This window comes from Fusarium vanettenii (assembly GCF_000151355.1).
Source record: "Fusarium vanettenii 77-13-4 chromosome 3 genomic scaffold NECHAsca_2_chr3_3_0, whole genome shotgun sequence".
Classification (NCBI taxonomy): domain Eukaryota; kingdom Fungi; phylum Ascomycota; class Sordariomycetes; order Hypocreales; family Nectriaceae; genus Fusarium; species Fusarium vanettenii.
Window position 1 is genome coordinate 365080 of NW_003315880.1, and position 27612 is coordinate 392691.

The window sequence follows — 27612 nt, forward strand, 5'->3', positions numbered from 1 at the left end:
CCGGATTCCGGGGTTGTCCCCGCGGAACTGCTCGACCCGCTTTTATTGTCGGAGCCGATACTGACGTAATCATCTGAGTCGCATTCATCAGGAACAGATCGATCACAGGAAGACGGCTCTGGGAATAGAAATGAGATTAGATCAAGAGATGTGTTGATATATTTAGAAAGATGAAACAGACTTTCTTCAGCCTCAAACCGAACCCTCGTGGCCGGCGCCTCGAGTGACCAGTTGGTGAGCTGGGTTAAGCGCTGTCCTACCACAAGCAAGTGATTCACGTATCTATTGGCGGATCAAGGCTCTGGATTGCAGGTCAAGATTTGAGTTCATTGTGTGTCAATTGTCAGGCAAGATCCATTGCTGTTGACCTGGAACTAGGATGAGGATGACATTTATAAAATTGGTCTTGAAGCCAGAGAGTAGGCGAGAAGTCTCATTCCAAAATATTCTGTGATAATAATAAGAGCATAGGTGTTTATAAGGCAAAGGTTCAAAGGGAATTTCCATGCTGGTCAATAATCGAAGCCTTGTTAGAGTACCTACCTAGGTACCCGTCTCTACCATTGCCGCCAGCGCAAAGGTTCAGAACCAACAGCATGACCGGGGTCATCACTCCAGCTTCCCTTTTTGAGAAGTTGCTTGTGTTTTGGCCCCCTAGAGGTGCATGAGAACTGTAGATTATGGACGATTTAATCTAATCCGAGCCCCCCGAAGTCATGCTGCTCCAAACTGCGCTCAATCGGGTGTCACTCAGCAATGGAATCGGGCGATACACCTCTGTCAGAGTCAGCCCGGGCTCGCGATTTTATCGCAGAGCTCAGTGGTAAGAATGGTTTCGTCGACAAAAAGTATTGGGACGAGCTCAGCGAAGCTGGTCGCGCCAAGTTTCAGAGAGCCATCAGCAGCCTCCAGAGCAAATTGGAGCCCGCCATCAAGGCGTAAGATGATCAAGACGTCAATTCGGCAGCTTGGATAAGTTTCTAATGTTCTCTTTAGGCTGGCGCAGAGTCTCTACAGCAGTACGGCCCGGTTTGTGTTTGAGCTCTTACAGAATGCCGAAGACAACAGCTTTGTACACGCCGAAGGCCGCCCGTACGTCTCTTTCCACCTGAGCAAGGATCGATTGGTCATTGAGTGCAACGAAGATGGCTTCACTACAGCCAATCTGGAAGCCATCTGCTCAATTGGTAAAAGCTCCAAGTTGGCCACTAAGGGATATATTGGCGAAAAGGGCATCGGCTTCAAGTCGGTATTCATGGCGGCATGGAAGGTACACATTCAGTCTGGACCCTACTCATTCTACTTCAAGCATCTCCCCTCCGATAGTGGCATGGGGATGATTACTCCAGTTTGGCAGGAGCCCACAGAGGAGCTGCCTCGGTACATGACCAGAATGACTCTCGATCTTCATACTGAGGGCGACCCTCAAAGCATCCTAGCTCAGCGACACAGCATCCGCCAGCAACTCCGCAAGCTCAACGGAAATATTCTGCTTTTCATGAGGAAGCTTGAAGAGATTCGTATCATCATCGACGAAAACGAGGCCGAGACATCAACTGTCTTTACCAAAAGCGAGACTGATGATAGCAAGGTCAAGATACTCAAGACAGTGACGCAAGACGATGGCGACAGTTCGGAGAGCTCCTCGACCCTTTATCACATCACCAAACACAAAGTATACAATCTCTCTAAAAATGAGAATCGCACCTATTCAGAGGAAGAGGATCTGTTGAAGGAGTACTCCACTGCCGAAGTCGTCCTGGCGTTCCCTCTCACGCCCGAGTATGAGCCTGTCATCGAGTCGCAGGAGGTCTTTGCCTTCTTGCCGGTCCAAACCGCGGGCTTCTCGGTAAGGTCCCAGGCCTTGTGCTGTTGTTAAACTAATTGAGGGGACAGTTTTTGATCCAAAGCGACTTCATGACAAATGCCAGTCGAGAACACATCGTCACCACTGCTGCGCGCAACATTGGTCTCCGTGACGGCATCTGCATGGCCTTTATCCAAGCGGCCTTGGAGTTTTGCAACCACGAGACTCTTCAATACACCTGGATGCAGTTCCTTCCCGACAAGGAAAACAAAGTGCACTCTGACTTTTGGTCCGCGTTGGTCACGGATATCGAGGCAAAAGTCCGTGAAACGCCACTGATTCGGCCGGATAGCGGTGGTCCTTTGCGCCTAATCACGAGCCTTCGAAATCCTCGTCCGCTCTTCGTGGACAAGGAAAACAATCTTCTGCTCAGGGATCTTACCCCGGAGCTCAGCATATCCCGTCGCTATGGAAGTTCCAGTCTTGCTATTCTTGAAAATCTGGGATTGGTAGGCTTTTATCGGCAAGACATCATTCGCATGATCGATCAAGACCTCCAGTCCCCAGATTCTTGGCTGAAATCCAGGGCTGCTGACGCCTTCCTGCAATCATTTGTCGCTTGTTTTCTGGAAATTGCCTATAAGGATACGCATAATCGCGCGGCAAGATCCATGATTGAGAAGCTACCCATCATTCCTTTGCAAGATGGCCGTTGGCTCGCCGTGACAAGCGATGAGAAGGTCTTCTTCCCGGACACAGCAGGGCTCACAGTGCCTGAGGACCTTGAATTCAACCTCGTTGAGGCTTCCGCAGCCTTTCAATCGGAACGGCGAAGGCTTTTCGAAACCCTTGGTGTTGAATCGCTTAGCGCCGGCAGTGTTCGGGAGCGAATCTTCCAAAGGCACAAGTCGTACTTGAAGGGTCCTGGGAAAAGAGTTGAATTTTACGTACAGCAGCTCAAGTTCCTATACTCTACACATGATCGCAAGACCCATCATTTGGACGATTATAGCAACGTTCTCCTGATTGACGATGGCATCATTCAGAAGACGGCTAGCTATGATGTCTACCTACCAGACGATGATCCCCTCGGACCGCGAGAGCTTCTCAAACCGATCGAATGTGACGAAAAGTCCGCTCAAAGAGCTCCAGGTCTCAAAGTCAACTTTATACAGGAGATGTATCTCCAAGGAGTCCCACAGCCCCCGCAGGAAGACTCTCTCACCTGGAGGGACTGGCTTGTCGAAGTCATAGGCCTGCGACGACTATTGCGACTCGCTGATAGGGTCTCATCGCCTACGGATCTGTCTCAGGCTTGCTACTATGTTGCAGAACATAGGCCAGAGAAGTTTTTTGCTTTTCTGCTTCACCATTGGCCGCAGGAAGGGGGCCCCATCAAGGCAAGCGCTGAACTGCAACAGAAACTGAAAAAGACCAAGGTCTTGTGCCAGGGGGGGAGAATGCTAGAACTCGAAGGGACGTATCTTCCTTTCCCAGACCTCTTGGCCCAGTCCACTAGGTTCTTGGCGGGGAAAGCCGAATTTCCGTTTCTTCAGCTTGAGGAACCGATAGAACGGACAGACTACAGCCTAAACTGGGTTTTCCTGACAGGCAGCCTTGGGGTCCAAAGTACGGACGATCTTGGATTCTACTTGAGGATTCTGCTTGCATTTGGCACCGTAGACTCCCCGACGGAAGATGACTGTCGAAGAGTTCTTGAGCTATACAGTGTTATCCATGGCAATTACCTCCAGACCATTATGAAAGAGTTCAGCAAGCAGGTCATCCAGTCAGTGGTACCCCATTCTTGTTCTGACCAATATCTAACTTTCCTTAGGTCAGTTTTTAAAGCGAACAGCCTCATCCTAGTCCCTTCTGTGGACGGGAGGGAGTGTACCTGGGCTCTGCTGGCCGATTGCTTATGGAAAGGACCTGCGTGCTTGAGAAGCAGGCATCCCCTCAGAGCACGCATGAAAAGCTTCTTGGCCGAGTTTGCAAGTCTACCCAACTTGTTTGTTGACATTCTACAGATACCAGACTGCGACTATTCTCACATCATGCATGAGCTGGAATACCTGAGCGACGACGGGGATGTGGAACTGGAAATTGCCTCCGGTTTATACAAACAGCTCTATACAATGTGCAAGAGTCTACCTGCGAAGGTCCAAGAAGATATCAAGTGAGTAAGCCCGAATTGGTTTCATGCGTTTTGGACTCACGTGAAGTAGATCAGTATTTGTCAACAAAAGCCTCATCTATGCCGAAAAGGGGGGTCATGGAGCCTGGCACCAAGTGTCCAAGTGCCTGTGGGCGAGTGAAACTGAGCTCTCTGGGTGGGCGATTCTCGAACCCCATTACAAGGATTTGTACAAATTCTTTGTGAAATTCCTTGGCGTCAAGACTCTCAGCTTAGAGCTGGTCTACGGCGAGCTTGACCGTTTGGGCTCATCCTCAGACACCACCCGAGACCAGGTTGAGCCTAATTTTTGGATTCTTAACTCATACATCTCGGAAGGAGCTATACCTTCAGATGAAAACATGCTTCTTGGCAGAAGAATCTTCCCAGTGCGGTACCCAGATGGCCATGTTCAGCTTGAGAAGGCCACCACAGAGTTTGCCATCGTCGACCGGGTGCAGCTTGGGGATATCTTCAAACCTATGGCGAAAACGTTGGACTTTAACCTCGACCAAGTCCGGAAGCTTGGTCCTACTCTGAGCTGGCTGGGCTTAGGGGCGAGATACCTTTCGGAAGCAGTCGTGGAAGTTTCCCGGGTTCAAGGAGCTAGCAAGGAGCCGCTGTCAACCTCTGCGCGGAGCATCAAGCCAAGAGCACATGCACTCTATCGGTAACTATCCAAAAAATTGACCTCCGATGGATACTCAACTAACCCATGGTACAGCATTGCGTATCATTACAACAGCCCGCGACTCAACGAGGGCGCCCGTGCCCTTTACGAGATTCTCAAGAACGCCCAAGTCTATGAAACCGACGGGATTGCGGCAACGCTCTACATCATCCAAGACGATCGCGAAAGATCCTACGAAAAGGGCCAAAGTGACCTTCACATCGAGGAGGAGGAAGGCCAACTCAACATCTTTGTTCCTCGTGACAAGAGGAACCAAGAGTCATGCTACGCGAGGAAGCTCCCCTTGGGTCTCTTCAGATGGCTTATAACCCCTTCAGACGGGAGTTGGGTAGCACTGAACGAGAAGGGACTCAGAGTCACAGCAAGCATTCTCAACTCTAGTCGCTTTGTTCTTTCTGATATCTTGGAGGATGAGGGAATTGCCGCCGGTGAGCTGGAGGACGATTACGAAGAGGACGAGGAGCCTGAGGAGATCCAGAATGTTGAGGGTGCCCAGGCCATTGAACCTCATGTTGCTGGGGAGACTCGCGTTGTCGGAAATGTTGTTGGCTCTTCAGATCAAGATCCGATTGCTACCGCACCATTGGCCGAAACAGAAGCTGAAGGGACTCCTCATCTGGAAACCCTCGTTTCATCACAACTTGCTACGCCGAGCGGACCAGAGGCAATTCATGGGCCTTTCTCGATTCCAAGCCCTGAAAGTCGCGAAGTGGCTACAGGTCTTTCAGTTTCACACCACCCGGCGCGATCGAGGCGATTTTCCGGCTCAGACCTTGCCCAGGAAGTCAGCTACACTCATGCAAGGAGTGATTTCGCAACCACCGGTCACCGGCCGACAATCCAGCCAATTCTTGATTCGCCTGCCCTGGCCAACCAGGAGACAGCCCGGTATCAAGCCTTGCTAGAGAGGGTTGTAACAGCCGCTCGGACAACCCCAAGACTCCCATCCGAGGGGACATACAACATGACCGGACTGTCGCATGCTCTGAATGATCTCATGGGGCATAACAGCTACGATGGACTCGAGCGTTTCGCGCGATTCCGGTCTTCGTCTCAGCAGGAGCGCGACAGGATGATAGGTGCGGCTGGCGAACTCTATGTGTTTGAGCTGTTGAAGAATCTGAGTCCTAGACTCCCTGGCTTTTCGCTGGCGAACTGGAGGAGCACGATCCGGAGTTACGTCTCAGTGCATCCAGATTACGCCAACATTCAGCCCTGGAATCACAAGGAGACCTCAGACATCGAATACAGTGACAGCGAAGGCATTCTGACAGAGTTACTGATCGACAATGGGTACTTGGAGAGAGATATCTGGGAGCACAAGAGGTCAAAGTATTATCTCGAAGTCAAGACAACGACAGGACCATGCGAAGCTCCCTTTTACATGAGCAAGAGCCAATACAGATTGGTAAGTCTGTCGATCAAGTCCCTCCCCATGTGCTAACTATGTCTACAGATACACGAGTGTCAAGATAGCATGGACAAGATTTACGTGGTATTCCGTGTCTATGAGGTCGAGAAAGCTGCGGCGCAGTTGAGAGTCTATGTTAACCCGGCAAGGTTGGAGGATACGGGACGTCTCATTTACACCGCCGAGACATGGTCTGTGAGGCCTGGTGCAGGAGCCTAGATGCGATATGAGATGTAGAAGTGGCCAGAATCTTGTCTTTATCTTGTTCAAGCGTGTTCGATAGTTGTTCATCGGTCTGGAGCAGCCTCTAGTCATGCTGGTACTTGCTGCCTGCTCTCATCAGTTGGGACGGTGGCACTGTGGTGATGCGCTAATAATCAATTGCTTTTATACGCTATAAAAAGGAGTTTTCTACTCCTCGGGGTCCAGGTGCCACACATCTCCAACTCGGAAGCCCTCCGGGAAAGGATCCGTAGCATCCAGCACAACCTGCTTAAAGCTCGTGATCCAGGCATTACCCGTGACAGAGGGATACACAGCAGGGTAATTTCCCACTTTGGTAGTACCCTCCACCTTGCCAATAAACTCTGTTCCAATAACACTGCGATGGTACAAAGGCTCACCCTCTGCCAGCTCTCCCCTCGCGTGCAGAACGGCAAGTCGGGCGCAGGTTCCAGTACCGCAGGGGCTTCTGTCGAGACGCCCAGGAGAAACGACGACTGTGTTGACGGCCCTCTTTCCGTCCCTGTAGGATTCGAGAGGTTCCGTGAACTCGAGGACTGTGATACTCGTGATGCTCGAGTTCTCGGGGTGGGCCCATTGTGTCTGCTCCACGACAGCTCTCTTGATGCGCTCTCCAACCTCGACGAGCTGTGCGCCGTTGGTGTTTTTGATCTTGAGGTTCACCGAGGCGGCGTCTACAAGGACGTAGATCATGCCGCCATAGGCAATGTCGACCTTGACGGCGCCGAGGCCGGGGACCGTCACCTCCTTGTCGAGGGCAAAGACAAAGGCCGGGACGTTGTGGAACCGGACGCTCTTGCACTTGCCGTTCTCGCAGTTTGCGTAAACAGTGACGAGACCGGCTGGAGTATCTAGCTTGACCACAGTCTCGGGCTCTTGCATTGGGACCATGCCGGTTTCAAGGAGGCAAGTGGCCGTGGCAACGGTGTTTGCTCCAGACATGGGAGGGTAGTCTTCGTGCTCCATGATGATGAAGCCATAGTCGGCTTCGGGGTTGCAGGGAGGTAGGACGAGGTTGTGGCACATGGCAGAACATCCTCGAGGCTCATTGAGGAGTAGGTTTCGAAGATGGTCCTCGTTCTTCCAGAAGTACATCATCTTCTCATACATGGTCTTGCCAGGAACATCGCGAACGCCTCCGACGACAACATCGCAGACCTCGCCGCCACAGTGGACGCCAACAGTGTTGAAGCTACGCTTGAAAGGCATTTTGCGTATAAGAAAGGGGTTCAAAAGAGAGGTTTAAAGAGTCGAAGAGTCAGGGTCTATGGTTCAACCCTTGGTACTAAGACTACAACTAAGAGCATCTTATATCTTAACGTCCCCTCAAAGTCGGATATACCGACAAAACATCGGCAGCGATAGCCGTAGTTCAAAAACTCCACAAACATCTAGAATAGCCTACCCGATATCTGCAAAACACACTCCCATGACCTTTGGAAACTGCATTGACTCAACCTCCCATTCGCCGTGACTGATCTTATCAGACTTCTGTGGCATGCTTCCCCGCACTCGAGATGTCTAGCTTAGCCGAAGGACTCTTCGCGGGGGTACAATGGGCGTTTTTCTCCAACTTCCCATTTGGGGAACGGGCTTCTTTGATAACGGACCCGATCCCGGGATCGTGGGCTCGGAGGTTTCGGCCGGGGGTTGCGGGGGACGGTAGTGTGTCCCGATCCTTGCTGACCACATGTTTATATATCTACAAACGTATGTTTTACATCTTGAATCTTTCAACTTCTTCTCTGCTAGTAATACTTTCGGGTCATCGCTTTTATATACAGCAGCCCACGGTTTACCGACTCCCTCAGCAACAGCAACAGTCAGCTTAAGGAACGTCGGCTTCTAACACGATTATTCAGAATGGCCAACAATCTGGTTGTGCTCAACGACTCTGTCGTGCACGACCTTCTTATCAGCCTCCAAAAGGACGACATCATCAAGTTCCAGCAAGCTCTCGAAGATTCACTCATCGAATTCACAGTCGGTGAGGAAAGCAAATATCAACCCACACCAGATTTCGTCAACCGACCAACCGGACAAAAAACGCTCTTCCGCACCTTTAGCTCCCCGGACGCCGTGGGCACAAAGATTGTCGTTACCCCGGCCCCCGTCAAGGACGCCTCCGGGAAGACGATCAATCCCCCGCTAAACGGTGTGTTGGCCCTCTGCGACGCGAGCGGTCGGCCCACCGGCCTGCTCAACGCCGGAGAGGTTACCGGGTACCGGACTACGCTGTGCGCCTTGATCCCGTGGATGTGGAGACGGTGTACGGAGGAAGTTGTTATTTTTGGCGCTGGGAAGCAAGGGCTTTGGCATGCTCGTCTCGCGCTGGCTCTTAGAGGTGATGAGATCAAGAATATCACCATTATTAATCGATCTCCCGCTCGAGCTCAGGCGCTGGTCGAGCAAGTTACAAAGGAGAACCAGAAGTACTGGAAGTCCTCAGCCAATCTCAACGTGCTTGATCCTTCCCAACCAGACTACGAGCAACGGTTAGAGGCTCTCCTGTCAACGGCTGACACCGTTTTTTGCACGGTTGGATCCACGACGCCCCTGTTTTCACTCAAGTCTATCCTAGGCGAAGGATCCCGAAACAGGCTTCCGTTTGTTGGAGCCATCGGCTCATGGCAGCCCGACATGATCGAGCTGGATCCAGAGATGCTCCGACACGCTGCTGCGAGAGACGACGCTTATAGCCCACGCGGGGCAGGCGGCAGCATCCTCGTTGATGACTTGGAGGAGTGTCTCGTCAAGTCCGGAGAAGTCATGCAGAGCGGGCTCAAGGCTGTGCAAATGATGCAGGTGGGAGAGATTCTGAGCTTGAAACGGGAGAACAAGTCCACCGAGTCTCTCGAGTCTTGGCTTGGCGAGGGCTTTGTCGTGTACAAAGGTATAGGGGTCAGCGTGACGGACCTCGCCGCCGGCAACGCCATCCTTGAGCTCGCCAAGACTCGCAACGTCGGCGTCTCCATCCCAAACCTCTAAGCAAGGCTCAGCATGTTTTACATAATGACAACGACATTCTGGAAGGCATGTCTGAGAGATAAAAGAGAACACTTCACCGGGATGAGGGGCCGTGGCGAGAGAAAACACCTGGTTTACTGGCCGGTTCCATGATTAAGTGGTCCAGCGGTGAGTTAGGGACGAAACAAGAAAGAGTGAGGCTTTATGCTGACTCGTGGACTTTGTGGGACACGCACGGCATTGTTCCGATTTCTTGAGGCTGAATAGCGGCAAATGGTTTGTTCTTACAAGGAGTCACCCTTGCTCTACAAACCGTAAGCTCGCCATCAGGACATTGCCTCTCTTCCGTTCCATTAACTGCCTGGTCCCCGTTCTGCGTAAATTACGTACACTTTCTTGGCTCCTCTTAGATCCAAGCAAGCGGAGGCAGTTCGTCCTTTATCATCAGCCCACGAACGTCGGCAGCCCTCCCGTGTGGGACTTGTCTCCCCTGTCAAAGTCGGGAGTCCTCCCGACGGTCTCAACACCAACGGTTAGCTTAGCCGCTATCATCTATCACCACCTCCGATTCTTCTTACTTGGCGAAACTAGCACCACTGTGGATGCCCCATGGGGAAGGTGGGATAGTCGGGGTTGAAACTCCTTGGCTCTCCAGTCTCTCTCCATGCTATGACGTCGCTGTCTGTCCTTTCACGGGGAGCCCGGGAGGTGGATATCGAATGCTTTTTCCCATGAGGGAATACCCAAACAATCCATGCCAATGCCTGTGAACCCTGAAACTGTAGAGTCTTGGGTAGAACCCATTGTTGAGCGCTTTTCAATCGCTCATGTCAAAGCCCAATGTTGCGTAAAAACTCTTGGCTGCGTATATAAATGCTTGGGAGCCACAGTCGATCAAACAGTCTCTTCTCATTTCCTAAACCAGAAGCATCAAGATCTCCTACCTCTTCTTTAAACATCAAACTTTTGAATCTTCCATCTTTAGCTTCGATCATCAAAGCCACCTGCAGCGTCTAGACGCCTTCTAGAACGGCGGCACATCACCAACTTGCAGCTAGCTCTCCCGTTGCAACCCTGCTACACCTTATCGAACGCCACCATGCATACCTCCGAGAACCCTGAAACAAAAGCCGTCGTCGACGCCCGCAAAGATAAGGACGGTTCCTCCATGGACGAGAAACTCGGAAACAACACCGACACCTCTGGTACCCACGACTTTGAAGCCGGCAAGCATGAGGAGGCGAGCGGTGGCATCTTTGACGGCGAAAACGGACAGTCTTTCCGTAATATGGGCCGTTGGGATGCTCTTTTTGCTCTTCTTTGCAACCAGTTTGGCCTAGGTGTTCTAGGCCTCCCTGGTGCCCTGCGAGATTTGGGCGTTATCCCCGGCATTATCGCCATCATCTTGATCGGCTGTCTTTCTGGATATACTGGTTATGAGCTGCTTCAATTCCACGCCCGCTATCCTCACTGCGTCAATGTCATTGACATGGTACGAGTCATGGGCGGACGTCCCTGGGAGATTGTCGCAGCCATCGGCCTTGTTATCCAGCTCCTCATGACTTGTGCCTCTACCGCCGTCACGCTCTCGGTCGCTCTCAACACCCTAAGTGAGCATGGAACCTGCACAGTTGGCTTCATCGGTATCGCCTGCATCGCGTGCTTCCTGCTTTGCGTACCTCGGACGGCCAAGTTCATCGCCTACAGCGGTGTCCCGACCGTCATCAGTATCGTCGTTGCGGCCTTGGTTGTCATGATTAGCCTCGGAGTCTCAGACCCCGCGAGGGCGCCTGATGGTTGGGATGCCAAGATCACTGTCGTCGCGTCTCCCAGCTTCCGGACCATTTTCAATGCCTGTCTGAAGATTGTCTTTGCCTTTGCCGGCAATATCACCTTCCCTTCCTTCATGGCTGAAATGAGAAACCCAGTGAGGGACTTCCCCTATGCCCTCAGTGGTCTCATCACCATTTCCATCACCTTCTACCTGACCTTGGCCATCGCAATTTACTGCCTCGCTGGCGAGTACACCACCTCCCCTGCTCTGGGTTCTGCCCCCATCATCCCGGCCAAGGTTGCCTACGGCCTTGTTATCCCCGCTGTCATGACTGCCGGTCTTGGAAACGGTCACATCGGCGTCAAGTACTTCTTTGTGCAGATCCTCCGCTGGCTTAAGAGGACCGACCAAGTCACAAGCAACTCTTCCTTTGCCTGGGGTCTCTGGCTCGGTTGTGCGATTGTCTTTTGGATTCTGTCCTTCCTCATCTCCAACGTCATTCCAATCTTTGACTCTATCCTGTCTATCAGCTCGGCTACCACTTATGCCTGGTTCACCTACGGCATCTCTGCGCTTCTGTGGTTCCACCTGAACAAGGGCCGTTACTTTAGCGGATGGAAGCAGATCACCTTTACTCTTGTCAATGTCTTTCTCGTTGACTTTTCCCTGCTCCTCAACGGCGCCGGTCTTTGGTCTTCAGTAACCGAGATGCTCGACCTTTTCAAGGCAGGCGGAGTCCGTGGAGTCTTTGACTGTGGTGACAATGCCATCTTCTAACTTCCGAGCACCTGAGTGTCAAGAATATTTCAGTACATTGCTGGTTAACTTATGAGGTGGTTTGAGACTACCCGTTTTTATTTTTCCCATCTTGTTTGCCCGAATTGTTTTCAATTGCTCAAGAAAATACCCAAATAGCTCGCATATAGAATTGAATTACAGCTCCCGCTCTATCAAGCAGATTACCCAAACGTGATTGAGCCATGTCATCGTGGGGCAAGTGACCATCAACAAGGGGCTGCCCTTACAATCGGAAACGACTAAAAGCTCGGGTTATCAAAGATCGCCTGGTGGAGCTTCAGTGGCGTGGAGAACCCCAACAGGCCGAGGGTTTGCCAAGTGTTGATTCGAAGCGCGTAAGCTAACCCGACTTCCATTTTGAATAGCGCCCAGCCATGATCTTTGTGGTCTATAATTCCGGGGCTGAACGTCCGAAATACCATGATCCTGCCCCTTATCCCGCTCGGAGTCAGGCGAAGGGAATCCGCGGGAGTCCACTTAGATTCCTTCAAGCCTGTATTATCTAGACGCACCAGGGCATGGTAAGTGCCTCATGTAGGTTCCGGGGTGTCGGTAGGGCAGCCGGTGGCTTGCCATGTCTAGGGGTAGGAACTGATCCTGCCACGAGTATTGCCGGCATAAGGGGATCTAAAGTGGGTGGCACTTACAGCAGCCCCTTGCCACCGGAAACTTTTCTTGAAAATGCTCCGTCGTTCCTTTAACTTGAGACTATAGTGCTTAAACTTCATTGACCTACCCGTTTCAACTTTATGCGCTAATTGATCAAGCCATCGGCACGTCTATATCTAAAAAGTCAATTGTCCTCCTGAGGATAGGGTCTTCGCTCTGCAGGCTGTTACCTATTGAACTTTATGGTCAACATAGATATAAATTTACAGAGTTCTGCCGCCTTTTTTCTTAGAAGATAACTACTCGGAGATTTACACGGGCTCGTGTATTGGAAAAGACTGTTATCATGGAGGCCAAATCAATATCCACACCACACCCTACTTCTTGACTCCTCTACTTCTCCTCTGGCTTGCGACCCCACACAGACCTGAGTCGGAAGTATGCGTGGTTCCTGGTGTTCCGAAGTTCCCTCCTAACAAGAGCGATGTAGACCTGCACCTCCTCCTTAGACCATCCCAACATGTCAGCCACAAACACAATGAAGCCCTCGGTGTCCTGCGTTCCAAAGAGCTGTCCAAACTCTCCAATCTCCTTGAGTCTCGGGTCCTTGGGCCAGGGGTTAATGGGACACTAGCCTGTTGTTAGTTTTCAAACGCCATAAGCTCGCGAAGCGTACCTTGAAGTTCCATTCTTCAATATCCACGAAGCCTGCTTCCTCCATGGCCTTTCTCTGGATCCCTTCATCCAGTACAGTGAATGTTCGTCCTGTTTTCTTAGACGCCTCGATGAAGATGTTTCCCCAGCGGTCCAGTGCCGAGTCCTTCTTGACAGTGCCGTCATCACTTTCGATGTAAGGGGCGGTTTCAAAACTTTCTAGGTATCCACCAGGCTTGATGGCCTTGAAAGCTTCCTTGAAGAGCTGATTCCAATCCGGGATGCAGCCAATCAGGTACCGGATATGAACATAGTCAAAAGTGTTTGGGGCAAAAGTCCAGTCTTGGGTGCAGTCCTCAATCTCGCTTGAAGGAAACGTCTGAGCTAGGGGCAAACACATGGCTCGGTATTAGGCATCTACTTACAATTTCAAATTCGGGGGGATCCATGCTGGCTGGATAGGTGAAACATCGGTTCCAATGACATCGCAACCGGGATATTGGTCTGCAAAGTCACTGTAGGGAGTTAGTCGATGTGCTTTGAGTCGTCATTGGGTAACTAACATAGCCCACATTCCTATACAGGTTGGCCCATTAGCCCTGAACCAAGTCATATGACTACTAGTGCTTACCGGTTCCACATCCGACATCAAGAGCTTTCTATGCTCCAGTTAACTATCAAGAATCCTTAACAGAAAAACATCTTTTACCTGGATGTCTTGTTTCAGAGGCGCAAGATGCATTTTTCCATCCTTGCACAAGGTGAACATGTGATGGCTGTGAGCCGTTAACGTCGTCTCGTAATCAATCAATCGGCACTGCTCACGCGATGTCCATGGCCTCACTCTGCGCTTCATCGTTCGATCCCCTGTCACCAATCAGCTTCAACTCCTGACAACGGAACTGAGATGCAAATACCAGTAAGAGGCGTTGCCCCTTTCGCTGTGATAAGTTCTCCCATGGATAGTCCTGTAGTGGAGGATGCTAGAGGTGATGGACGCGGTGGAGCTGTTGGCGTCCTGGCCGAGAGCCGAATCACCATCCTCCTCATACCGCAGGTTGTCGTCGACCTCGATGGTCTGCTCACCCGGGTTGGGCGAACCCGTGGCTCGCGACTTTGGGCTGCTATGACCAGACATATTTTGATTTCAGTGATCTGAAGGAGCTCACGGTGAGGGTTTTCTGCAGTTGGTCCATCCTGCCCTTTTAAAAACGAGCGGCAAAGGCGAGACAACCTTGCTACCAAAGAATACATGACAAGACTCGTCGCCTGTTGTCTGCAAGTTCCTGCTGATTTGGACCCAGCCATCCCTGCAGTTGTCTCAGTTGTCTCAGTCACAGTTGTATTCCCTCATTTGTGGGGTGGTTGGTCCGACGGACAAGGTTGTCTATGGAACCGTTGGGTTACCTGCCGCATATGTCGCCTCCACTTGTTGCCAACCAACACACGCAGTGTCGTGACGGATGGCAGAGCATCTACCCCGGACGGAAGGCATCTGGGGTACCAGATGTTAGCATGGAGCTTAGCCGAGGGAACGCACACCACCAACCGTTAAATGGGATAATTGTTCGTGTTAAATGTTACCTTGAACGCCCTTCGCAGGGGGTCAGGTCATAAGGAACGTTGGTTTGTCCCAAGGACTCAAAATCCCTGTCACGCCTCGCATCACTATCATAAAGGGTATTATTAAAGAATCCTCGTCGCTGACTGTTGTGTCAACCCAGCCATGCCAACTGTGGGTTTAGAATTAGCATCGGTTACAAGTTGAGTTGTCTGGGTATCCCAGCTCCAGCCACACTGAAAATTGTGAAGCAGACTCTTTCAAGGAGAATGTCCAGCTGCTCTCCTTTTTATCTATTAAGTATTTTTCGAAAACACATAACAAGTTACACGTTCGTCAGTCTCAAGTTAATAAAACTAGCATCAACGAGATAGATGTGCGCGAGTGAGTGGCGGTCTCCGCTGAACCAGTCATGTCAATTCTCGGCAACCCAAAACTCTCGGATTTGCAAAGAGTCAATAATTAGGATAGAGTTAACTCGTGTATGTAGTCACATTACCCCATGCTAGCCTCTAGGCATTCAGACTTAACGAACAATGTATTGAGCCCCTCATGCATTGATAGTTGTGACACTAGACAAAGAAGATCGTGTCAAAGATGAAGGAGAAATGAATTCTTGTAACGAATGAAATCTTCAGACCCAAACATAGAGGATCGGAACTTCAGTTTTGCCAGAGGCTAACTTCTATAAGTTAATAGATAAGGTAGACCCATGATTCACCATGTCACTGCCAGCCGAAGGCTTAAAGACCTGTTCAACATGGATAAACTATGCGCCCAACCAAGTTACCCTTTACCAGATGACACTCAGCCCGATTGGCCCCACTAGCAAACCGCTTTTCCCGGGATAGTACCTTCACCTTCTTATCCCCCGGCCAAGACAAGAACGCGGGGGCCTTGGGTGTCGGTCATGGTAAGGGTTTCCCTCCATTCCGCCCACGCATAACGCTCATCGGAGCCTTCGGCGCTTACCTCGCTCAAATGATACCATACCTCAGAGAGCATCCCACCAATCCATCAAGTGAACTATCAAGGCTAGGACAGAGGAACCTAATGACTTATCGCATACTTTACATTCTAGAAGAGAGGCTTCGGCTAACATTTGGATCGGCATGAACCTCATCATCAATACGGCAGCTTCCGGTGATGTGGGCAGACTTGTAATGGAAAATGACCGTTTAGCCATACACTTCAGCACAGAATGAAGTACAAGGTAACGTCCAGCAATGCAGGAACAAGTCTGAATGCTTCCACTGGCCTTTGACATGGACTAGCAAGCCCCAGACTTGGCATATCACCCCGTCTGGGTTTTGACCAATTCCCTCACCTCAGCTCAGCCCCGAAACCTCGGGCTAGCCGGGCTCAGCTTACAGCCTTGCCAAGATCACAGCTTCAGGTTTCCAAATGAAGCGGTCAGCGCCCAGAGTTTCATTCAGTAAGTCTGAAATGACGCAGTGTGGGTACTCGTCGCACGACTCAAGTCCAAGGGTCAGTCAAGACCAAGAAGCCAAGGATGAGATGACCTCGAAGGACGTCCGAGGCAGGATTCTTGTAGGTTTATGTGGGTTTGGTGTTAAGCATGAGACGACAGGGGGTGAGCGATGTCGATCGTGCAGACATGCCGTATTGGGAAACAATCTCGGGAGGCTTCCCGATGGTGTGTGATGGTAGGGGTGGGCATCATCACCTGTGAACTAGCCGTATTTGGTGTTCCATGCCGACAGAAACTCAGGCCATAAGACGTTCGAGAAGCCCTGGGATGTTCCAAAGCCTCACATTGTTTGCAGGTGTTCTCACCATCTCGCATTTCCTGGTTCGCTGAAGGGTTGACAATGGGAACTGTGACTCGCAGACGGTAGGTGACGTAATTAGCCGGGCTTCTGCCGAAGGATGACTTCCATGTGAACACGCTAAGCCCTAAGTGGCCTTGGTGCCTGGAGAGCTCGTGCTCAACACCACCGTGAAGTTCGAGATCCATCTCAACTTTTTTGACCGTGGACACGAGAAGCTCAAAGCACACGTGCTCTCCGATAGACGTCCCGCCACCTCTTGACCGTAGAACTTATCTCGGCCGTCACACGCATACCAGTCTACGCCCGACATCCCCCGAATTTCTTCGCCATCTCAACCTCCATCTATCATGAGATAGCACCCCACGACAACCCTGACTGACTGATTGCGCCGCGTCCCCCCGTCGCCCAACATGTCAGTCAGCCCAGCGCCGTCGCTCCAGCTGGCCGAGTACCTGGAGAAGCTCCCTGGTACCACGTTCAGGAAGCTGTACCAGCAGCCCTCGACAGCCTTTGCCATCTTCCGCCGCATGCTGCCGCATCTGGGTGTGTCCTCTGATCGCTCCAGTTCGCTGAGCGCAAGTCACTAACTCCGGTATTCTTCTTTGGATAGCAAAAACATTTGTCATGCGCATCCTCTACTCTCCGAAACCGATTCTCCTCACAGACCTCGACGACTGGGTCAAGCCGAGCGCCAAGCGACAAAAGGACCAAGCCCTTTCCATCCTGCGCGTCCTCTACATCGTCCAGATCACGGCGCCTTCGAAAGAAAGGCCGCAGGAGATGCAGCTGACTGCCAACTTCAAGACCTCCCTCCGACTCGCCCTCTCCGGAGGTGGCACCCACAACTCATTTGGTGTGCCCTCGACCCTCCAGGTCCCCCCCGAGATCGACATCATCTTCCTCGACCGCTACGCAAGGAGGAAATGGGAGGATATTCTACACTTTGTCGTGTCCAGTGTCGGGTACAAGAGCACGGGTGACAGTTCCGGACCTAATAAGAGTGTGAAGGAACTCCTCATCGCGGGCCGTCTGGTCGACCGCAAACCCAACGGCATGGTGGGCATCACGCAGGCTGGATTCACCTTTTTGCTACAAGAAGCCAATGCTCAGGTCTGGACGCTGCTTCTTCTCTGGCTCGAGGCCATGGACGTTAACAAGGGCGCTGGTCTCGAAGCCACTGATATGCTGTCCTTTCTCTTTGTTCTCGCCAGCATGGAGCTAGGTCGCGCCTACGACACAAACGCGCTGACCGAGCAGCGTAAGAACATGCTTCCATCTCTTGTCGACTTTGGCCTCATCTACATCCCTAACCATAAGCGCTCCATGTTCTTCCCGACTCGTCTGGCAACGACCCTCACATCGAGCGGCAACAGCTTGCGCAGCATCAGCGACGGTGTAGCTGCCGCAACAGCAGCCGCCCTCCAGCCAGGCCAATCCGGTGGATCTGGTGGTAGCACGACAGGTTCTGGCCAGGAGCAGCGTGGCAGCGTCATTATCGAGACCAACTACCGTATCTATGCCTATACCCAGTCGACCCTCCAGATCGCTGTCCTGGCCCTCTTCTCCAAGCTCTCAATGCGCTTCCCAGACATGGTCGCCGGCCGCCTCTCACGCCAGTCAATCCGTCAAGCCATTAACTTTGGCATCACGGCCGATCAGATCATCTCATACCTGGCTGCCCATGCGCACGACCAGATGCACCGCACCGCCGCCCTCAACAATAAACCCGTCCTGCCTCCAACGGTCGTTGACCAGATCCGTCTATGGCAGCTCGAAAACGAGCGCATGAAGACAACGAGCGGCTTCCTATTCAAGGATTTCGAGGATCACAAGGAATACATGGCCGTTGCAGGCTTTGCCGAGGAGGTGGGCGTTTTAGTCTGGCGCAACGACGTCAAGGGCATGTTCTTTGCGAGCAAGCACGAGCAGATTCGTGACTATCTTCGCATTCGCAAGAAGGCCGAGTAGAGAGATATATCAGGGAATTGAAAAACAGAATCATACACGATGGGAGGGGTGGGGTGATCAACAGCATTGGAGTTCAAGGCGTTGGTATGGAGATCTAGAATGAACTCTCCGAGATTGCGTTTACAGGATCAGGGCACCACACAAAAAGGAAGGACAATTGGTACACAACAGTATGACTTTTGGGTTGTCATGCCAATATTTCATTGGGTCAGGTTGGTGTATTTATACCACTAGACTGTCAATCTCCAAGCATTCATAATATCTGCGGTTTGAAGTCGTCAAGTGAAGTATACGTAGTTGAACGTCATCCATCACAAACATGACAAATGCTGATATACAACCTAATAAGGTCACTATTAAGTGGCTTCTAACAGCCGATGAGAGCGTCTTGTGCACTCTACAATGTCTATGTCTACTTATCGATACCGCCCTATTCCATCCCTCGTGAACTCGTCCAAGGTACATAACTCATCCGCTAACAGTCAAACAATCGCATACACACCCCAACGCCTCGCAAACGATAACAAACGAGTCGATGAAAAAACAAACCAAAACGCCTACCCCCGGCTCAATCCTTCCCACATTGGATGATAAACCACATGCATGTCTTGCGACAATTCCCTCTTTAGTCCAAACAAAAACAGTGCCCATAAACAGACAGGCTAGCTGATTCAACAATCAGGTTCGTACTCCAACATCGACCGTTCAACTGATGGTCAACCTCTTCTTGCGTCCTGCGACAGTAGCGTTGGGCTTTCTCGCACCCTGCACATTCGGAGCCTCGCGCATCGCAGACAAGACTCGTCTATCGTTCTTTCGAGGTAAGTTACTGAGAATTTTTCCCATGAGAGTTTGATCTTCCATTCGACCTCCTTTGGGAAGCAGTCCAGGCTTCCCCATCCGACGGGCGTATGTTTGCTGCCAATCTCGCAGCGAACGACGAGCCTCATTAGTCGAACAGAGGCAATCAAGGTGTCGGAAAATTCGTATACATCGAGCGTCTTCATCATCTTCGAGAGATTCTTCTGTCTTTGACGACATCAAAGCAGTCAGCGCCGATGTGGTTGTGGAGTGCGAGAGGTGAGTTGGTCGATAATTGGCAGCAGCGCGGTCAGGCTTGATGGGTTGCTTCTGAGGAGGCTCAGATGGAGGTAAGATGGGCAAAGCTGCCATGTCCTTCTCAAATTCTTCGGCTGCGAAACGATCGTTGAGGGAAACGAAGCGACCAGACCAGTACTCTGATGGCTGCGCTGTGCTAACCTTTCGAGGATCAGGGGGCTCCTGGTTCGTAAGAGTGCTCGAGCCGCTGGATCGGCGGGAGAGAGACGTCAAGGAGGGGCGAGGCAGGCGAAGACGTGAGGAGCTCGAGCTGAAGATTTTGATCGACATGGACGATGATGAAGACACTTGACGGGATTGGTTGCCGGGGAGACGAATACCGGTCTGTCTTGTGTTCAATGACGGCTTTGAGATGGAGTTCTTGAGCTCGCTTAGAGCATTCATAGTCCGAGACTTGGGAAGACGACTCTTTGCCGGCTTGGGGGTTTCCTTCAGGCGAGGCGAGTCCTCGTGGCCCAGGGGAGGGTCATTCTCATCCTGGACGATCGTTTCGAGACTCGGGAAGCCGCTATAGCTCAAGCTTGTCATCAACGAGCCATTGGAAGTCTGTCGCAAAGACGCAAGACTTGGAGGAGAGTTCTTCGATGAGGGGATTCTGGATGTCCTCGTGGCGTTGAAAGCCGACTTGGCGACCGTCGGGGGACTGGCCAGGGACCCATGGTCAGAGAAGCCGGCCGAGATGCGTCTCGCAGCTTTTTTTGCTTCGACGTCGTCGTTGTCGCAAAAGATCTCGTCGGAGGTACAATCCTTGATACCGGGGACGATCATAAAGTTCTCACTGCGAGTGAGATCGGGGCCGCGGGAGTTCTTGATGGGACCAATTGGTGCCGAGATGGTCGGACGCTTCTTCTTGACTCTGACCAGGACCTTGGCCGGGGTTGACAGTCGTGGTCGAGATGCCATCCTGCTCTCTAGTCCAGCTCGAAAAGACTCCATGGCGTTGGACGTGGAATGTCGAGTCGACTTGTTGGACATCCTAGCTGAGCTTCAACTGTGGAATGGCGCTGAGACGATCTCTTAGTTGTCGAGAGACCTGGTCAACAAGCAGAAACAGCCGTCTCAACTAATCGACGACCTGAAAGTTGACAACACGAACCAACACAGGAAGCGCACCCAAGACAGTGCGACCAACCACGAGGAGCAGCCGCGAGGCCATCCGCATGCGATGACCCAACTCGGCAACGTCTCGGCGCTGTTTCCGTAAGCGTCTCTCGCTCGGAGCTGCAGTGCTAACAATTCTCGAACCGATCCGAAAAATGAGGTCCAGGGCAACGCAGGCGATGCAGGCGACAGCGACCGAGGAGTGTTCAATGCAGCGGCGGAAATGGTCGGCCAAGTTCTAGTTGAGGTCCGGCTTGTGAGAGGCGTTGACCATGATGCTGAAAAGCATCTACAAGTCGCGAATCGCGGGTTGGTCGGAATGGTCGCGGACGGAAGATTTTGTTAATTCTTCTCGGTATGTTTTTTTGTTGCGGTTGGTTTTGTTATTGTTTGTTGTTGTTGTCGATGGTTGGCAGTGCGAGGAGGTTTGCCAGCTGGCCGACACTCAAAAACGGTCCTAGCACCAACAACGACAGACAATGAGGAAGGAGCGACAAATAGCGTCCGTCTCCTTCTTTCTGCTCAAATTTCTACCTATCAGATTTCTATCCGTCGTTTTCCATTGGATGTCATGATAAAACAATCGTTGCCTCGTTAATTCCGTGATATCCTCTACATCGAGTGCCAGGCCGCCATGTCTATCGCCGCCCCCGATTCCACGAAAACCGACTCTAGTGAATCCATTTTACAATTGACCGTTGGTCTCCCCGTTGACTGCTTTGCCGTTGCACGCCTCATCCTCCCATCCGTCGATCGTAAACTCAAACTTGACATCGCCTTCGCCGCGAGGCACAGCATGGCCGTTGCCGTCCCAGAGCGCTCTCTCGACCATCGTCACCTTGCCTTCCCAGTCGACCAATACGATAGTCTGTCTCTGGGTTCCGTACATTCCCGTCTCGAAGCCCATGATGGTGCTGGTGGATGGATCCGGTCGGCCTTCGACCATGAGCTCCTCTGCTGCCACTTGGTCGTCAGACGCCCACTCACCAGCTCCCTTTGACATGGCTTCTTCCATCGCTTTCCGATGTTTTTCGTCGCCGATAAGTGGGATAAAGATGCTGTGCTTGAGTTGGCTGATGTATTCGACGAGACTGGCATTCTCGTTCTGCGGCAGCGTGTCGCTGTCAAGGATAGAAAAGAGGCTGGCAATAAAGTCATCCTCGCTCGATCCCTTGGAGACGGCTTCATCGATAGCTTCCCGCAACATTCTCTTGCCGTCGGCAATCTTGGGCCACTCATCTCGCTTCCCTGTGTCGTCGAAAGCCGTGTTGCTCAAGCCCCAAATCTCACCGCGCTCCTTGCCAACAATGGGCACCTCCTCGACGTTGCCGGCCCGGTTGCTGACGATGGCGATACCCTGACTCTTCTTCCTCAGCTTTCCACATACCATGGAGAAACCTCCGACGCCCTTGACGCCGTCATCCTTGACCAGATCGTGGACGCTGGCCGTGATGCTCTCCTCAGGTGGGGCTCCCAACCAGGCGGTAACCATACCGCCTCGGCTCTTGACGGCGTGAATAGGGTGCTTCACATCCTCAATATTGGTCTCGCGATAGTTGGTGAGCACAGCCAAAAGACCATCCTTGGTGATTCCCATCCACGTTCCCTTTTCCGCTCGCTGAAGGTCTCGCGCAGACAAGACGGGACGGCCAGACGTGGCGTGGGTCCACCAGCTGGGCCGTGAAGTTGGGCGGAGGATGTACTCATCCCGATTGTCGATGGCGATCAGCGCATAATCCGGATGCGCGGTAGTGAATAGAACGATGCACATGATTTCAAGTGTGTGTGTCTATTCGGACGTAGTTTCTTTGGTGCTTGCTTTTTGGTGTTTCCCTAGTTCTTTCGGGTCCTCGGCTATGTTGTAGAAGTGACGTTCTGTTAACCTTTTGGCGAATTGTGGCGATCAGGCACCTGACACAGTGGGGGGAATTGGTCTTTTAAAGATGACGACCCCCAAAGAAATCAGCCTTATTCATGCCTTGAATGACCAGGGGATGAGTAAAACACGAGATCTCTCTGTCGGCCCATGTATCATACATTCAAAGAAACGTGTGTTCGGATCGAGCGAGAGCGGCGACCGGGACCTCGGCATCTTGTCACTTGTCAGACTTGGATCATCTTTGCCATTGGCAATGCCCCATGAATTGCATGATCTGATGTTACAATCCGGCTTCGGGCGGCTTCCGGGGGGCTTCCACATGTTGCGGGGGACGGTGTGGGATTGCCGCGCCACTACGGTCGCACTTTGGGAATAGTGGGCAAAAGGAATGACGATGGATGTTGATGTTGAACTCGCTCATGTTTATATGATGAGCAAGCAAAAGGAACAGGATTTTCTATGCGTCGCTTGATATTGAAGGGTTTCCTTTGTAGGCTGAACCTCATCGAACACGCCATAATTCTAGTCCTCGTGATGTGTGCACGCTGTCGGTCTGAGGTACGGTCGCACATCACGCATAGTTAGCCAGAGTCCAATCCCAACCTACTGAATACCCAACAACCTATCTCGGATCAAAAGATATCTAGTTAGGTGAATTCTATATAAAGCACTAGTGCAACCTTTTCGTTCGAAAACATCTTGTGGAATAGCAAGTGGCGAGCACAAGGTGCCAGGCTGCTGCCACTTGGGTTGGTAGCTGTAAAAACAAGATTCCATATCAACGGCTCGCAAAAGCTTCGAGCGTCTGTGAAGAAACAGAGCATTATCAGATTGAAAATAATGCTTTACTCGTATGTAACTATTCTTCTTTATTGGCTTGTATTGATACGTGTTCTTCAGCTGCTCAAAGGGTGTCATTTTTTATCCAAGGTCTTGTCTGAGGCTCGAGAGAAATTCAAAGGCGCGAGGCACCATGACGGAGAAAACCCGGCCTAATTTCACGCTACGGAGCATCTGATTCATCTATTTCATTAATTTCTACCTATTTACATAAGAATCCCACTTTTAACGCCGAGAAATGTGGTCTCCTGGCGACGACCATCCGGGACGTGTCAGTCACGGACCTTCCGTCAAGTAAAAGCAGTTCAAGACTCGAACAAAAAGAAAATCAACGTAAACGCGTAAGACGAGCATTTTGAGAAAGTTTGTGTAGTAGGATACATAAGATAAACCATTTCCAGTCCTAGTTCTGCAGCCTTTGGGAGGAAAGATACATGGTAGCGAGATGGAGGTCACAGAGGAAAGTCAAGGCAACAAGGCATAGAGCGATAAGAGAACAAGAGTGAAAAATAACCGCGTTGATTTCTCAAAATCTAACTTGCATTAACACAGGAGTATGAATGGCGTACCTAATTTAGGTGCCTTTTAATAATCAGCTCTGATGAGCAACCTCTACTCCCAATAACCAGTCGACCATGATGCAATGATGAGTCGAAAGCAACGTAGAAGTAAGAAGAGCCAATAGCATAATCAAAACATCTCGCAAAGGCTCACTTTATTAATCAAAAAGCTCAACTCTAAACCAAAAATGAAAAACAAGAATGAGAGCAATGACTTTTTCTTCGAGTGGAATTTCCATCACTCGGTAACAAATCCCAAAACTTTTAAACTCCTTGAAACCCAAAATATCAAAACCTCCCAGACTCTAACACCTAACCCCCCCATGAATGATTAACCCCCAACCACCAGCTCAATCGGCATCTCCTTACTAAGGAGAATCCAGAGCAGGGTGGCGTCGAGGCCGGGGATTGGCTCGACCAAACGCCTTGTGGCTGCATCCCCGGTGAGCCTTGAGGCAAGCCAGGCAGGCGAAGGTGTTTATCCCCCGGCCGGTTGGGCTGGTGCTCACCATGCAATCCTTGTCAGGACCGCAAGAATTGCATGGCTGGTGAGCTTTCTCAGAGCCACCAGGAGCCGCCATCTTGTGGCACTTCTGGTGGTCCGCAATGTTCTTTGACGAGAACATGCGGCCGCAACCGGGATCACTACACTTGACCATGGGGGGACGGGCAGGACCAACGGCGGGGGCGGGGACGGGGACGGGGACGGGGGCAGAGGCGGGAGCGGAGGCGGGAGCGGGAGCGGCATCGGGGACGGGGACGGGGGCAAGAACGGCAGCAGAACCCTCAGAACGACGGCGGGAGAGATCCAAAGAAGAACGACCCCTATTGGGGCGCGAGGAGGGACGAACAGGGAGACCCCTAGATTCAGGGGAAGGGGTCCCCGGTGGAACATCGTCCACGGGGTAGTGCTCGTTGAGGTATTCCTGCGAGCGTCTCCGGACCCAAGTGTCACTCGTGGGGTCGCCACTCCCCCTTGTCCCACCCATCACCACCGCGGCGTCTGCCATCGCGAAGGCAGCATCGGCCAAGGCAGCATCGGCCAAGGCAAAAAGGCGGTTGTGCTCCTCTGTCCAGATGCTATGTTCTGGCGGGACGGGGTCGAGGATGGAGACTGGTTGGCCGTTTCGCATCATAACGTCGAAGCGGCCGAGAGGAGGTCGGGGGGTCATTTCTTCAGAGGGGGGAGCTGAAGAATGAGAGGGGAGTTGTTGATCTGACATTGGAGGGTCGTCGAGGTTGAGAAAGTGGAGTTGTCTTGATATCAGATACTTGGGTATCAGATATCAGAGGTGAAGTAAAGTAGATATCAGATAGAATTATCTGGATATCCAAAGGTTGAGTTGTTTTGATATCAGAAGTCAAGTAATCTGAATATCAGAAGTGAGGTGAGGTGGAAATCAGATAGACGAGTAATCTGGATATCCGAAAGTTGGGTTGTCTTGATATCAGATGTATGAGTGATCTGAATGTCTAAAGGTTGAGGTGTCTTGATATAAGAAGTCAAGTGACCTAGATATCAAGAGTCGAGTGAAGTTGATGGTAGAAGTTGGGTGATCTTGATAGTAGAAGTAGGGTGATCTGACTATCAGAAGTTGAGTGAAGTTGATGTAGAAGTTGAGTTGTTTAAATATCAGAAAGCTGGATGGTCGTAATCGAGATTTCTGATGCTGAAGAGAAGAGAAAGAAAATATCAGAATCCTCAGGGTCAGAGAGATTATATATCTGGATTCCATTTGACTTTGTTGAGGGTCACGACGAGGCAGAAGGGGCATGACCAGATAGAATCTGAAGTTTGACGATATTCAGGAGACGTACCGGGGAGGCTTTTTCGAAAGAGGGGGTAGAATTCGGGGATGCATGAAGTAATCTAACATGGCGCAGCGAAGTTAATATTCTTGACTTGAATATGACTCTTCGGGGAAGAAGTTTTACACGTCCCCGTCCAAGAAGCAGTTCGCACCGCTTTATCGCCCATACTCATCCTATCTGTTCATAGGAAACAAAGCATCAAGTAATAATGGTCAATTTTATTCAATAGAGCACTGAAATTGTTTCAAATTTGATCTAGCTCTATACTTGGTCCCAATTGAGCAGTTTGGGTGTCGCAGATTGGTGTGGTAGGGACTGAGATTTCGGTGTACGCTTGAATCAGGATCCGCCGAACCCAAAACAGCGCACACGACTCCACGAAGCCATGTTTCTGGGTCCTTCGTTTCTTTCTTCTCACAGTGAAGCAGTTGGTCCAATCGGCCTCGGTTCCTCGGGCACCTGAGGGATTGGGAGAGCGTCACTCGCGGACGAGACAATCAACAATTCCATTTCCACCAGAAGCCTCATGGAGCTGAAAGTCTCACCAGCCATCGTGCGAAGCAGCAGGATTTGCGAGTGCAGCATTAGATTTGACACATAGAGTCGTGATCCTCTGAGGGTGTCGGAGGGGGGTGTCGGAGGGGTGTCGGGGAGAGCACCGAAGGGGGGTGCCCTCGGGGATTTAGGAATTAGAGTGAAATCGAGAGAGGATCAGTTCAGCCATTGAGAGTCAGATTCTTGTGCTCATGGTTGCCTGCCGCCCCCTCCGGTGTCGGGGTGAAAATGAACGCTGCGGGAAGCAACCACACATCGAAGATTAGAAATTGAAGCAAGTCAAGGTAATGGGAACGCAATTTGTTTAGCTGATGACATGTCCAACTTGATTATTTGAAATTTATGATAGTCATTGGATGAGTTGATGCGTATTGCTATTAATTCCATGGCCCAGTCCCTATCAAGCAATGGCGGAGGACCACCATCATCGTCCATTTCCTCACCCCAGAACGCCATTTTCTTCATTAAGGCATCCCTGTCCGCTCGTATGCCCACGTGGGTCAGTCCATATGCGCTGTCAAGACCTCGGCTGAGGCTTTCGTCCGGAACACCCGCTTCCAGATGACATTTCTCGGCCGAGTGGATTTGATGATGCCGGATGAAATTTTCACGAGAATGTCCCCAACAAAATCATTTCGCTTGTCATAGTGGATTGGCATGATCCCCCAGTTACTCTTCCTGCTAAGACTAGGTTTTTTCGTACAGGCCTCATCTGGTGGTTGCCCGTGGTGATTCTGCCAGTGAACATGTCGTTGGGATGAGGTCGCACGTGACTTGAAACTTACACCCGTTTCCTCTGCACGGTGGCGTTTACAACTCTAAAGGTTCCAAAAACTTTCTATACAGGCTTCTATGCATTTCCGAGTGGGGATTTCCCATGGGGAGATGGAATTAGATGGACGGAATATGGCATTGCCCGGCGGCCCGCTCCATCATTGGTAGCGTCGAGGGGATACATGCATGAAGCTATTTTCAGCTTCACATCCCAGGACATGGCCCTTTTCCTCCAGTTTCTTGGTTGAAATTCGAGATGATTCATATTGATCTTCGTTCATCTTCCGTGGTTGGTCCTCGACACCCACCTCAAGTGTTGCCTAAATGCTCAGGCGTCATTTGACCACGCGGTGTCAAGCCTTGATATGCAGCCTCACCTTATCTACAACAACGTCGTTGGGGAGAACGCCACAAGGGGTTAAAGGCATCCCCGAAACTTTGTTTCTCTCGTGAGCGTCGCTCACCCTTGCCAGCGTCTGTCGTGAGGCCCGCCTACCGTGACGACTGCTGCCATTCCCAT

The 27612-nt window shown here is 51.3% G+C and overlaps 8 protein-coding genes across 8 annotated transcripts; 4 read left to right on the forward strand and 4 right to left on the reverse strand.

The window, feature by feature from the left end:
• Nucleotides 1-756: 756 nt before the first annotated feature.
• NECHADRAFT_77414 (uncharacterized protein) lies at nucleotides 757-6304 on the forward strand (the record flags this gene model as incomplete). Its single annotated transcript, XM_003052399.1, has 7 exons — nucleotides 757-938; nucleotides 997-1849; nucleotides 1897-3596; nucleotides 3645-3986; nucleotides 4036-4653; nucleotides 4708-6082; nucleotides 6131-6304. The coding sequence occupies 7 exons, from the start codon at nucleotides 757-759 to the stop codon at nucleotides 6302-6304; spliced, it is 5244 nt and encodes a 1747-aa protein (XP_003052445.1).
• A 192-nt stretch (nucleotides 6305-6496) lies between these two features.
• On the reverse strand, nucleotides 6497-7537 carry NECHADRAFT_77415 (uncharacterized protein; the record flags this gene model as incomplete). The annotated part of the gene is made up of 1 exon (XM_003052868.1): nucleotides 6497-7537. One exon carries the CDS (start codon nucleotides 7535-7537, stop codon nucleotides 6497-6499), a length of 1041 nt encoding a protein of 346 aa, XP_003052914.1.
• A 654-nt stretch (nucleotides 7538-8191) lies between these two features.
• On the forward strand, nucleotides 8192-9316 carry NECHADRAFT_35863 (uncharacterized protein; the record flags this gene model as incomplete). Its single annotated transcript, XM_003052400.1, has 1 exon — nucleotides 8192-9316. One exon carries the CDS (start codon nucleotides 8192-8194, stop codon nucleotides 9314-9316), a length of 1125 nt encoding a protein of 374 aa, XP_003052446.1.
• Nucleotides 9317-10394: 1078 nt separating this feature from the next.
• NECHADRAFT_77417 (uncharacterized protein) lies at nucleotides 10395-11846 on the forward strand (the record flags this gene model as incomplete). The annotated part of the gene is made up of 1 exon (XM_003052401.1): nucleotides 10395-11846. The coding sequence occupies one exon, from the start codon at nucleotides 10395-10397 to the stop codon at nucleotides 11844-11846; it is 1452 nt and encodes a 483-aa protein (XP_003052447.1).
• A 1023-nt stretch (nucleotides 11847-12869) lies between these two features.
• Nucleotides 12870-14268, reverse strand: NECHADRAFT_77418 (uncharacterized protein; the record flags this gene model as incomplete). The annotated part of the gene is made up of 8 exons (XM_003052869.1): nucleotides 12870-13106; nucleotides 13153-13495; nucleotides 13556-13645; nucleotides 13694-13706; nucleotides 13762-13789; nucleotides 13840-13906; nucleotides 13956-13997; nucleotides 14048-14268. 8 exons carry the CDS (start codon nucleotides 14266-14268, stop codon nucleotides 12870-12872), a joined length of 1041 nt encoding a protein of 346 aa, XP_003052915.1.
• Nucleotides 14269-16894: 2626 nt separating this feature from the next.
• NECHADRAFT_103648 (uncharacterized protein) lies at nucleotides 16895-18709 on the forward strand (the record flags this gene model as incomplete). The annotated part of the gene is made up of 2 exons (XM_003052402.1): nucleotides 16895-17027; nucleotides 17095-18709. 2 exons carry the CDS (start codon nucleotides 16895-16897, stop codon nucleotides 18450-18452), a joined length of 1491 nt encoding a protein of 496 aa, XP_003052448.1. The 3' UTR covers nucleotides 18453-18709.
• Nucleotides 18710-19157: 448 nt separating this feature from the next.
• On the reverse strand, nucleotides 19158-22561 carry NECHADRAFT_67033 (uncharacterized protein; the record flags this gene model as incomplete). Its single annotated transcript, XM_003052870.1, has 2 exons — nucleotides 21388-22561; nucleotides 19158-20501 (listed from the first exon to the last, which is right to left on the reverse strand). Exons 1-2 carry the CDS (start codon nucleotides 22441-22443, stop codon nucleotides 19158-19160), a joined length of 2400 nt encoding a protein of 799 aa, XP_003052916.1. The 5' UTR covers nucleotides 22444-22561.
• A 1758-nt stretch (nucleotides 22562-24319) lies between these two features.
• On the reverse strand, nucleotides 24320-25123 carry NECHADRAFT_77422 (uncharacterized protein; the record flags this gene model as incomplete). Its single annotated transcript, XM_003052871.1, has 1 exon — nucleotides 24320-25123. One exon carries the CDS (start codon nucleotides 25121-25123, stop codon nucleotides 24320-24322), a length of 804 nt encoding a protein of 267 aa, XP_003052917.1.
• Nucleotides 25124-27612: the final 2489 nt, after the last annotated feature.